Source organism: Belonocnema kinseyi, chromosome 3, assembly GCF_010883055.1.
Source record: "Belonocnema kinseyi isolate 2016_QV_RU_SX_M_011 chromosome 3, B_treatae_v1, whole genome shotgun sequence".
NCBI lineage: Eukaryota > Metazoa > Arthropoda > Insecta > Hymenoptera > Cynipidae > Belonocnema > Belonocnema kinseyi.
The window spans coordinates 118,632,748-118,643,852 of NC_046659.1; the positions used below are offsets into that span (position 1 = coordinate 118,632,748).

The 11,105-nt window shown below is 28.6% G+C and overlaps 2 protein-coding genes across 2 annotated transcripts in view; one reads left to right on the plus strand and one right to left on the minus strand.

Annotated features, from left to right (window-relative positions):
• The window catches only part of LOC117169568, an 8,011-nt gene extending 4,755 nt beyond the window's left edge, over positions 1-3,256 (minus strand). Inside the window, exon 1 of the mRNA XM_033356000.1 lies at positions 3,209-3,256. Coding sequence (XP_033211891.1) covers positions 3,209-3,251 — 43 coding nt within the window. The 5' untranslated portion in view covers positions 3,252-3,256. The remainder of the gene's footprint in view (positions 1-3,208) is intronic.
• A 1,590-nt stretch (positions 3,257-4,846) lies between these two features.
• LOC117169566 (integrator complex subunit 14) overlaps positions 4,847-11,105 on the plus strand; it is a 47,193-nt gene continuing 40,934 nt past the window's right edge. Inside the window, exon 1 of the mRNA XM_033355997.1 lies at positions 4,847-5,029. Within this exon, the coding sequence (XP_033211888.1) occupies positions 4,991-5,029 (39 nt within the window). The 5' untranslated portion in view covers positions 4,847-4,990. The remainder of the gene's footprint in view (positions 5,030-11,105) is intronic.

The window sequence follows — 11,105 nt, forward strand, 5'->3', positions numbered from 1 at the left end:
GAAAAATTTTGTCTAGAAGATAAAAAATGAAATTAGAAAAATCGACATTTTTTTCGATGTTTGCATTAAAATAAAAATTGAATAAACAAAAAAATAAAAAATTTACTCTCACCATTTTCTGAAAAATTTAGTTCTGAATTTTTCAAAAAAAAAATTCTAAAATCGGTGCATAATTGCGTTCTGAATGTCATTTTGAACCTCGTTTTCCGATTTCACCCCACTGTGGGCCGGCCGGTTACTGGCCGAGCCAACCCTGGTTATATCCCATTGTTGGGAGCCGGCTGGGCACTGTTCAGGTTAATGTTTTTGTAGAAATTACATATTTTTTAAGAGCCGTGATATTATCAAAGACGCAATTATGGATGCTAGATGAATTATTATTTGAAAATTGTAATTTAAAGATTTATTAGATCAGTGAAACAAAAATGAGCTTTTTTTAATTCTTAAAAAAAAAACATTAAACTTTTTCGAATAATTTAACATTTTAAATTAAACTTTTATCGATTCTGCTATGTGCAACAACAGAAATGATACAATTTTTATAAACTTCTCTATATTCAGACAATGTTTAGACAATGATTAGCCTGTACAATTTCAAATTTACCGCCATATCTAGCGCCTGCTGTGTCCGTCGTCTACATAGACACTCAGTAATTTTCAGTTTCGCACCTGGTACGAGAATGCTCCTTGCACTCACGTCGCGTCGTCTCTTCGAAGTTCGCAAATAAAATCGAGACTCGTAGTTAAAATCAACCTTATTTCAGTAATTAGTTTGAATCCCCCACTTAGTGCGCGAATAATTATTATTTTAAATTAAAATATAGTCTTGTGAATACAGTTTTTACTTTCTTCCTTTCTAACCTTAAATCACCACGTGGCTTCCAAATTGCTATGAGATTCTATCATCAGGGAATAAAATTCTACTCCAATTTTCTTGCCAGAATTGGTTCACTTGTTTTGACTTTTAAAGTTCACCGTAATCTTTACGATGAACCTTAAAGGACAAAACCAGTTACCAATTTCTCGCCTGAAGCAACATTTCTTAACCGCTTTTTGGCCGGATTACCCGACCAAATCCCGGCCGGTATTGAAGCCGGGATCCGACCAGTTTACCGTGACGTTTTTAGCCGGATCCCGGCCGAATTCCCCGACCAGCGCCCGGCTTAAAGCGGGGCTAACCGGCTGGGACCAGGCCGGATCCCTGATTGGATTCCTACACGGGATCTATAATTCTTATTTTAAATACTTTAAATTTCGAAGAGTTTAATTTGTTTTAAATGGTTTTATTTTGTATTTAAGGAATCAATATTTAAATTGAACATGGTTTTAGGTATAAAAGTTTAAAATCTAAAGTTTGTATATCTTAGAAAAATGTTTGGTAACCGGGAAATTACTGGAAATTATGTTTTGTTTTTAGAGGATTCTCTGAATCATTTATATTTGAGTATTTGGCTGCTAATAAGAAACTTATATCGCACATAGCGCGTAGAACATGATGGCTGGTATAAAATTGGTTAGACATTTGTCACATTCGTGAATTTAATTAGTTATATCTCTCTCATATATGTATACAATTTTCTGACGCCGCCCCCTCCAGGTCACTTAAGAATTCTCTGGATCCGCGTCTGATTCAAACTGCGAGTAGATGATAAAATAATGTGTACATAATGTGACATAATTTGTTTTGTGACACATACTAATCATACTATGACGCAGAATAAAAAATTCTTGAGCAAAAATCTCTTGCCATATATATTATAACCATTTTTTGTTGATACTGCGTTATCCCTCCCTATATAGGCATCAGATAAAGAAATTTCTGGAAATCATAATCACGGTGTCACTGAATTGATGAAAAAATCAGTAGAACCAAAAACTTTCATCATTTCCAAAAAATTGTTCCTTCTTTCTTAATGAAAGATGAACAAATATTTATAACAACCCTTAAAGCAAACTTAGATCGATATTATTGTTATCGTCGCTTCTTATGAATGTTAGAATATTACCTCAAAGATCATTGACTTGATGAAAAAATCAGTGGTATCAAAAACTGTTATGGTTATCACTTCGGACATGTGCCGTTCTTTTATAGTAGCGGATGGAAAAATATAACACCCCTTGAATTAATTTTCGGTCATAATTACATCGATGGTGGTTTCTTGAGGATGTAAGAACATGACCCCGAGTTGGGGTCCAAAAACTTGACTACGTCGAAAAATCTTTGGTCTCCCTAGGTACGGGATTGTAGAAATGTCTTATTTCCTCAAAGTAAAAGAAAAGTGACCTGGAGAGGTCGGTTTCTGGGGCACGTACCAAATGCATCTATTACAGAATTGTTTGTTGTTATTGTATTTTATGAAAGGCGACTTTCACAAAGTTTTCTCTCCAAAAATATTCTTTTGGTAATCTTCTATCGCAGAGTTTAAATTGTAAGATTTTTCAAAGTGCACTAGAACTAGTACCTAGTTAGAGCGCTTCGAATATGACTTCAGTTCAAATATTCGTGCTAGGGTTGTTTTGTTCTTGAATTTGTGAGAACCCATATAAACACCAGGATTAGAAAAAGAAGCTTGTTCTAGTATACACAACATACCGCGACGGATAATATAATGCTAGTCTGAATTTTTAAACGTAACCTACGCTTTTAAATTTTTCTGAAATTGTCATCCGCCAAATAGTTTATGTGAAAACCACTAAAAAGTACCAGTTTGCAGTGAGCAAATCATTGCCGTGCAGTTACCGGTTGAAATCAGAATATTTCTGGATTACCAATTCCAAAAATACCAGTTCGCAGTATCGAATTTATTGCCGGGAATTTATATCAATCGATTTTGGAATAGCTTGGAATTGGCATAGGAATTATACGTGAAATATTTTCTTCTCAAAGAACCAGGGTCTTAAACAACAACTATTTTATAAGAAGGAAGTCACCAATTCAATAATCAATCATAAAACTATATTTTAACTTTAAGACCTTTCCATAAATATCCATATTGGTAGGATTTTCGAACAGTACGGGGCTCAAATTTGATATATATAGAATATTCTATTGTCATCGGAAATACGTACGTATGCAAAGTTTTAACTTTATTCGATATATGGAAGTGTTTCAAAATTAGAATACAAGATTTAACCCTGATTTACATATCACATATATGCCCTATCATAGTATCTAATTCAAATAAAGGCTTTAATTCTTTATACTCACCGACGGAAAGTGCCACGAAAGCAAGGATGAAGAACTTCATCATGAGCATGTATAAAAATATACTTTTTGCACTGTTCTGATGTCGCAATGCTAATGCCGGACCATTTATGTACTGAGATTTTGGAATTAAGTAACCTTCAATACATGGAAACATTAAACATTGATAAGCTTGTTTTATTTAATGTTATCAGCACTAGGAGTTTCTTTATTGTAGCGAGAAAAATCCAGTAAATTCAATATCAGCACCATTTTTCCATTTACTTATAATTCTTTAACATTAACAGCTTGTTTTTCCCATTAACAAAATATACCTAGCCGCATATTTAATAATCTTACAACTTACTACTAATATTTTATTAACATTTTTCAAATATTAAAAATTTGACTAGAATTCTCTACAAGTCTACAAGATTCCATTTTAATAAAAATTGCATTTTTTCACAATGGAGTTAAATCATCGACTAAAAAAGATTAATGTTCAATCAATTGCATTTTTAACCGAAAGAGACGAATTTTTAACTACAAAGTTCAATTTATAATTTGAAGTGATAAATATTTTTGAATGCTAAATGAAAATTTGGAATAAATATTTCTTTTTTATGTTTATTTTTTCATTTGTGTATATGATTATAGAAATATCATTTTTGTAATATTCTTGAAAAATTGTAAAAAGATTTTGGAAGATTTTAGATATGTCGCAAAAGTATACTTTCTCTTATTTTACAGGATTTTGCAAAATCTTAGAAAAAAATAAGTCAGTTTGCAAGATATTTAACACTTTTAGAAGCTTAGAAGATATATTTGGAACTAACTGAAACTATGAAATGCTAAATCTTTGAAAAATCTTTTAAAATTAAAATTTTGTTTAATTTAATTTTGAATTTGAAAAATCTTTTTAAATTTCAAATTACGTTTTAATATTTTCCAAAATATTTAAACCTTCTAAACATCTTTTAAAACTACTCGAATTTTTTGAAAATTTTCTTAAAATGCTCAAACATAAAAAAAGTTGCATTTAAATCTCACAGATTCTGTTTTGACAGTTTTGGAAAACTTTTGAAATGCTTTCATGTCTTTTTAAATATTCTCGTAAAATTTAAATTTTAAAATAAAAGGCATATATTCCAGAAATTAAAGACTTTTTCATTAACCTTTACAAATCTTTAAGAAGTTTCAAAATTTTTATTTCCGAATTTTTTACAAAACTAACTTAATAAAAACTATTTAATAAACTTTAATCACGCTTATTGAAGAATTTATCTTTAAAATCGTCCTCATCCTTTTTCGCAATTTTCGGAAATAATTTAAGATTTTTTGAAATCGTCACATTGCGCTCAAACTTAATTTTTTAAAATAAAATATCAATTTAAATTTTCCCGTGAATTTGGAGAAATTTTATTTATTCTTTCGAAAAATGGTAAAATTCTTAGAAAAAACTTCTTTTTTTATTTTTTATTATTATTTTTATTAATTAAATAACCTTACATTTCTCATAAACCTGAAGCTTGCAGACTATATTTATTTTAAACGAGAAAAAGAAACGACAGTCCCATCCAATCATGAACGTTGGTTTGCTGACGACAATAGTTTCGAGATTGCGATAGTTACAAGAAATAATCGAAAATGGCGCCATGCGCACTTAGATTTTAGAGTTTCTTGGATCGTGTTCTATCTAAACATGTCAAAAATGTGGATTTAAATGTCGACGTCTGTAAAAACCTCCAAGGATCAGAAAGAGATTGGCCAATAATTTTTCAAAATGTTTTGAATTCCCTTTATTAAATGGAAAACTATTTCCTTTTGGATCATATATATCTGCAGGTGAGCAAAAAAAAAACCTGATCCGTTATTGAAAAATAAACTTTAGTTTCGTCATACGTTTTCGTCATTCGAAATTATAAAAATATAGCGGTAATAGACCATAAGTAATGACTTCATCTTCGTTTTTTTAAATATAATCACACTGATGTTTATTCAAGAAATATTTCCTAACGTCAAATATTTCACCTTGGATATGAGAAACTAGATTATAACAGTTATTTCAGATTTTTACCTATATGACCAAAAGTTTAATTTTATTATTACGGAAATAATAAAAAAAAATGCTTAGTTTATTTTGAAGCGCAAATAAGATTATAAATTTAAATCCAAAACAGGAAAAGATAAATTTTCAAACAAGAAAGATGACTTTTCTACAGCAAAGAATAAATTTTCAATCAAAAAGGAGAAATTTGAAATAAAACAATTAGATATTCGAATAAAAAAGATTACTCAAAAAAATAGTTTAATTTTAAACATAATAAGATAAATATTCAACAATAATTTAATTTTTAATCAAAGGTCGATGAATCTTCCACCAAATAGTTTAATTTTCAACTAAAAAATATAAGTTTTAAACCAAAAATGTAAGAGTTATATTATGAATTTAAAAAATTAATTTTTAACACAAAATAAAAATTGTGTACCAGTTAAATTAATCAAAAAAGGCAAATTTTTATAACAAAGCAGTTCAATCTATAACCAAAAAGATGACTTAAAAAAAATCAGATTACTGTTCTACTCAAAAAGACGAATTATCAACAAAATACATTAATTTTCCAACCGAAACTTTATACATTTTAAGCAAAAAGACAAATTTTTACCAAGTAGTTAATTTATTCAAATAGATAGATTCATCTTTAATGAAATAGTTAAATTTTTTACAATAATAATGTAATTTTCAACCAAAAAGATGATTTTTCAACATAACCTGTAATACTTCATAATTCAACAAAAAACAATTTTAACTTTAAATAGAAAAAAGTTGAATTTGACCAAGAAAACAAATTTCAAATCCTCAGGAAAATAGATGGGTTGTTAATAAAATATAATTTAATTTTTAACTAAAAAATATAAATTTTTAACCAAAAGTGGAATAGTTATATTTTCAGTTAAACAAAAAGATCAACTCTCAACGATATATGTAATTGATATTTCAACCAAAAAAAAATTAAATTAAATAAGAACAGCTGAATTCAATTGAAAATACGAATTTTTAACAAAATAGTTTAATTTTGCACCGAAGAGATCAAATTTCAACTAAAAAAGATGAATTTTCAATTAGGAATGTAATAGTTAAATTTTTGTTTAAAAGAGGTTAAATTTCAAGCAAAACAAGAAATGAATTTTCAACGAATTAGTTAAATTTTCAACCAAAGAGATGAATATTCAACCAAAAAGATACATTCTTAACAAAGCATTACTACTTTCAACCAAATTGTTAAATTTTGGAAAAAATGCGACTTAAAAAGAAAAATTAACTATTTGGTTGAAAACGCAACTATTTTGCTAAAAAGTAATCTTTCTTAGTAAAAAAAATGCACCACCTTGATAGAAGGTTGAACTAATTTATTAAAAATTTATCTTTTTGGTTGAAAATATATCTGCCTGGTTGAAGATATAACTATTTTGCTGAAAATGGTCTTTTTTTAACAAAAAATATAACTAATGAATTTCTAGTTCAAAATTGATCTTTCTCGTTGAACTACTTTGTTGAAAATTTAGATTTTTGTTGTTGAAGATTCATGATTTCAGTTATAATTTTTTTTGAGTAAAAATTTAACTATTACATGTTTGGTCGAAACTTGATATCTTAAATTTAAAATTGATATTTTTATTTGGGAATTCAACTATATGGTTGAAAACCCATGCATTTTGTTGAGGATTCAACTATTTTTAGTTGAAAATTAAACTATTTAGGTAGAATATTCTACTATTTAGTTAAAAAATAAATACTTAGCAGAAAATTAACTTTTTTGTTGAAAATTGATAGTGTCGAGTGAAAAATCCATCTGTTTTGTTGGAAATACGTCTTTTTGGGTAAACAATTAATCTTATTTAAAAAAATTCATTTTTCAGGCTACTGCAGACACCTTTATAAAAATCCTTTTCCTCAATTAACGGGTCCCAAAAAGTGGAGTTTTGATGACGGTTAATGATGTCAAATTGTAAATAAAACTAATACCTTCTTATAAGGTTGAAAATGTACCAAAGCTGTTTAAGCAAATAATTATTCACATGAAATTGGTGATTTACCTCTTTGGATGGGTGCTTGGACTCCCAAAAGTGATCCATTTTGATTTATACAGGGTGGACACGCTGGGGCTTACATACATGGCGAGTTGAATGCTACCCGAATTGCACAACAGCAGAGGCGAAGCCATTATACAGGGGTATTTTCATATTTCGCGCCTTCAAAATTTCATTCAGATCGTCCATTCGGTCAAGTCCGTGCATCTTCGGATCAAGTTTATGATAGTTTCCATGGTTGCGTTCGAAACTTCAAACGGATACAAGTGTCAAAACAATATAGGTTATGTTATATAGTAATTACAAATAATAAAAGTGTTTAATTAATAATGAAGTGAGACATGTGAACTGAAAAGTAAACGTCATTTTTTTCTGTGCCAATAACATTATAGAATGGCTGCTAAGTGAGAAATACTATAAAATAGTAATAATATTCTGTGCTTCCAGTGGTAAACTTTAAATTAACATTGCCTACATTTACTGACAGCGATTAGGGAAAACAGGTGAATCTGAACATAACCGTTTGAAGTTTCGAACGCAACCATGAAAACTATCATAAACTTGATCCGAAGATGCACGAACTTGGCCGAATGGCCGATCCGAATGCAACTTTAAAGGCGCGAAATATGAAAATACCCCTGTATAATGGCTTCTCCCCTGCTGTTGTGCAATTCGGGTAGCATTCAACTCGCCATGTATGTAAGCCCCAGCGTGTCCACCCTGTATCTTTTACGATTTAGGGAAATCGGGTATGCATATTAAAAAGTAGTATAGTATTTATTAATAATCTATGAAAATTTTACTTTGGAAAATTAATATAAGTTTTACAAAACTTGTAAAAGAAAATGTGATATTTAAAATTCACTATATTAAATTGAAGCAAGACCATAATGTCAATTATTAGAAAGATTGGAATGATTTTTTCAAATTTTGAAAGAGAGGATTCTGAAATTTGCTAAAGACTATACTAAAAATTATGAGTCACTCGAAAAAAATGTGACAGCCGAAAATACGAAAACGACAAGTTCGCAACCCGTCGTGAAACTCCACCAACTCACATCGCACAATTATAGCACATTAGTACGCACATTATAATTATTATTATTAGTATTTGTACACATAACAATGTAGATTACACATTCGCTGACGTAACTAACTTAAACTTTACACTTAAATACATAGTACGCAAACATATACATATAACACACGCAAATAACGCTGTGAGAAGGGGTTTGAAGATTCCTTATATACTAAATGGTGAGAATTCTTAGAATTGTGAGAAACGGCATAGTGCTTAATAACTCAACTTTTAAACATTCAAAATTAAAAGTAAAAATAGGAAAATATTCTGTTTTAATAAGGTCAAAACTGGGATTGAATTAAATTCAAAAATATCTATAGGTTTTTCATTTTTTTCAAATCACCTCGTTTCCGCTTCACATTCGGCTTGATAATACAAGTAACAGTGCTAGGACAAAAATGGTGGGTGCCCTGAACTTAATACAAACTTTGTATAAATCAAGTCGTTCCAAATTTATGTAAAATATTTGAAATCTCTACAATCTTTAAAGTACCTGAAATCTTTGTAAAACTTTTATGACGTATTTGTGAATGCTTAGTTTAAAATTTGTTTGTGAAACCTTTTGTGTTAGTTTCAAATAATTGAAACCTTTCAAATCTTCTCAAATTTGTTAAAACCTTATTTGATTGTTTAACGTCTTTGAAATATTCATTAAATATTTGAAATCTTTTGAAAAATTTACAATTTTTGGAAATGTTCGAAATCTTTGTGAAAATTTTGAAATCTGGTGTAAACGCCATTTTCAAATCTTTGGAATTCTTGCAATCTTTATGAAATGTTAAAAATCTTTGTGAAATTTTTGTGAAATTTTTTGAAATATTTGTGAATTTTTTTATTCGTTGAAATCATCGAGTTATTTGAAATCTTAGTGAAATATTTTCAAATCTTCTAACTGTTTTACAATCTTTGAGATCTGGTGTACTGTACCCTTTTTAAACTGTTTAAAATCCTTTAAATCTTAGAAAACATTTAAAAGCCTTGTAAAATTGTTGTGAAATATTTTTAAACTATTGATATACACTAGGCAGGTCCAAACAACCGACTTTCGAATAGAGGACATGCCCCCTCCCCCATTTTCTGAGGTTGCCGTAGAAAAAAAATTCCCTCCAAGTTTCAGCCAAATCGGTTAATATTAAGACGTGCCGCAAAGACCCTGAAAATCCCATAAGATTAACATAGGGAAATTTTGGTTTTCGGAGAAATGGGTTTCTGGTTTCTGGATTTAAACTTAGCTTGCGGGAGATATTAGGAATTTGTTGGGGAGTCTCTAATCAATCATTTCCATGAAATTACTTTAAATTTTGATGACCCCCCCTCCCCTCGTGGAGCTCCAAAAGTGCCCAAAAAAAGCCCCAAAAAACTGAAATTGACATTTTTGCCAAAAATTTACACATAAATGCTCCGTTTTTCCTTTTTTTGCCATAAATTATTTTTTTTGTGAAGTGGAATGGTTTTAAGTATTTTTCAACTAATTAACCATTGTTTAAACAATTTATTTTTGTTTAAATAGTTTTTTTTGTACCTAATTATTGAAAGGTAGATTTTTTATGTTTTATTGGACAATTAATCATTTTTAGGAATAATGATATTTGTTTCTAGCATTTAGTATTCGTTTAAACAATTTATTATCATTTAATTGTAACCTTTTCTTAAAAAGAGGTATAAAACTCTAGTTTAAAAAAAATTTAGTTAGCTTTGCTGCTCATTATTAAATATCGACTTCATTTAGATACTAGTAACTTATTTTGTAATAAATTCTTATTTGTTTAAATAAATTGTGTTTGTTTAAACAATTTTTTTCGAAAATAAATGTTTGAAATTTCTGTTTTTCCTAATTATTGTGGTCTTTGTCATTGTAAAGAGCAAAATTTGTTGTCTAAACCATTATCGTATGGTTTCATAAATTTACTAAATATTAATGTAACGTTTTATTGTAAATTCTGATTCAAAAATCTGATCTTTGTCTAAATTCATATAAGTATATCGCTTATTGTTAAATATTTAAACGTTAAGCAAATGCTTTAAATAACTAATTTTTTGTTCATAAAATGTTTTACATTGGTCATGAAAAGTTTATTTTTCTTAGTAAGACTTCATTCTATAAAAATTACATTCAATTTTGTCGTTCTGAAATTACTTTTATAATTTTTTCCTTTAAATCACCCCCGTAGACACACTCGTTTGTCCTCTGAAAGCTCAAAGTAGGTTTTTTTTTATGTTGATCCCGCAGAATAGCTCTTAGTATTCTCAAAGGAATTAGAAATCATTGTATTTTTTGAACGTCATTGGAAATTAAAACACAACATTTTCCTCTCAAAAATGAAAAATTACCAGATTAATTGCAAAAAATAGAATTATCCAAAATTTATTTTCGAAAGAATTTGTATAAACGAACAAAATTTGTTTAAACAAATAAGCATTTATTACAAAATAAGGTACTAGTGTCTAAATGACGTATATATTTAATAAGATGCAGAAAAGCTAACTAATTTTTTTTAATAGAGATTTGTACCTATTTTTAAGAAAAATTTACAATTAAACAATAATTAACTGTTTAAACAAATACTAAATGCTTGAAACAAAGATTATTAATCCTAAAAATGTCCAATTGTTCAATCAAACATAAAAAATCTACCTTTCAATGAATGATAGAAAAAAATTATTTAAACAAAAATAAATTGTTTAAACCATTGTTAATTAGTTGAAAAATACTTAAAAACATTCCACTTGACAAACAAAAATCATTTA